This window comes from Emiliania huxleyi (assembly GCF_000372725.1).
Source record: "Emiliania huxleyi CCMP1516 unplaced genomic scaffold EMIHUscaffold_8584, whole genome shotgun sequence".
Classification (NCBI taxonomy): domain Eukaryota; phylum Haptophyta; order Isochrysidales; family Noelaerhabdaceae; genus Emiliania; species Emiliania huxleyi.
This window is the reverse complement of record NW_005195593.1, coordinates 1-1,244: the sequence shown is the minus strand read 5'-3', so window position 1 is coordinate 1,244 and position 1,244 is coordinate 1. Positions and strand designations below refer to the sequence as shown.

At 67.4% G+C, this 1,244-nt stretch overlaps 1 protein-coding gene across 1 annotated transcript; it reads left to right on the top strand.

The window, feature by feature from the left end:
* Positions 1 to 247: 247 nt before the first annotated feature.
* On the top strand, positions 248 to 499 carry EMIHUDRAFT_50602 (hypothetical protein; the record flags this gene model as incomplete). The annotated part of the gene is made up of 1 exon (XM_005758576.1): positions 248 to 499. A coding segment is annotated over one exon (252 nt), but the record flags the coding sequence as incomplete, so codon positions are not given.
* Between the last annotated feature and the right edge of the window lie 745 nt (positions 500 to 1,244).

Below are 1,244 nucleotides of genomic sequence, written 5' to 3'. Positions count from 1 at the left end.
GCAAGCTGCTGGAGAGCGGCTGCAGCCCAAGGTCGTCGAGATCGACGGCGCGGGGCCCCGTGTGGCGGAGATGGAGGACCGCGCCGACGAGGGGATGGGGCCGCGTAACGAGCGCGTGATCGCCGCGATCGAGGAGGCCTCCTTCACGGGCAAGGGCGACAAGCCGGTGGTCGTCCAGCTGTACCGTGACTACGCTACCAAGGTGAACAACGCGATGTATGCCTCGGGCGAGGTGGTGAAGGGGGAGTACGAGGGCGAGTACAACGCGGCGGGAGAGCGCGAGGGGCGCGGCGTCATGCGGTACGCCAACGGCAACGTCTACGACGGCGAGTACAAGGCGGGTATGAGGGAGGGGCGCGGCGTCCTGCGGCTCGCCAACGGCGAAAACTACGACGGCGAGTGGAAGGCGGGTAAGAGGGAGGGGCGCGGCGTCTACCGGTACGCCGACGGCAACGTCTACGACGGCGAGTTCAAGGCGGATGAGATGGAGGGGCGCGGCGTCTACCGGCACGCCAACGGCAGCGTGTACTCGGTCTTCTACAAGCAGGGTGCCCCCGTCGGCGAGGGCGTCATGTGGATGGCGGACGGGCAGCAGGCGGATCGGACGCGTGACGGGAAGGGAGTGGAGTGGATCTCGCTGGAGGAGGCGCGGCAGACCGCCGAGCGGCTCGGGCTCCCCCTCCCCTCCCCGCTGCCCGGCGCGGCGTGAGAGGCAGCACTCTTAGCGAGAGCACCCGTGGAGCACATGTTCTCTGTGCGAGAACCGAGCCGCGACCTATCTCATTTTGAGTCGGCGGCGGCGGGGGAGGCTGCCGGTCCCCGCCGGATTCCTTCCGGGGCGGGACCGGAAGTTGGGCCCGAGGGGCCGGGGGGGGGGGGGGGGGGTGCAAGCCACGTGCTCGGCGCCCAACCCCCAATTCCTGGTTGCGGTTCCCTGGCGGGGCCCCCCAAGGGGGAAGGGGGGGGGGGGGGGCTTTCCCCAAAAAACCCCTTGGGAAGGGGGGGCGGGGTTCCCCGGGGGGGGTTGGGCAACCCAAGGCCCCCCCGGGGGTTTTTGGGGAAATGTAAAAAATGTTTTTTAAAAAAAAGCCCCCCGAAAAAAAAAAAAGGGGGAAAACCCCCCCCCCTTCCCCTTGGGGGAAACTGGGGGGAAAAAAAAATTTTTTAAAGGAAAAACCCCGCCCTTGGGGGCCCCCAAAAACCCCCTTTGGGGGGGTCAAAACCCCCCCCTTTTACCCCGGGGG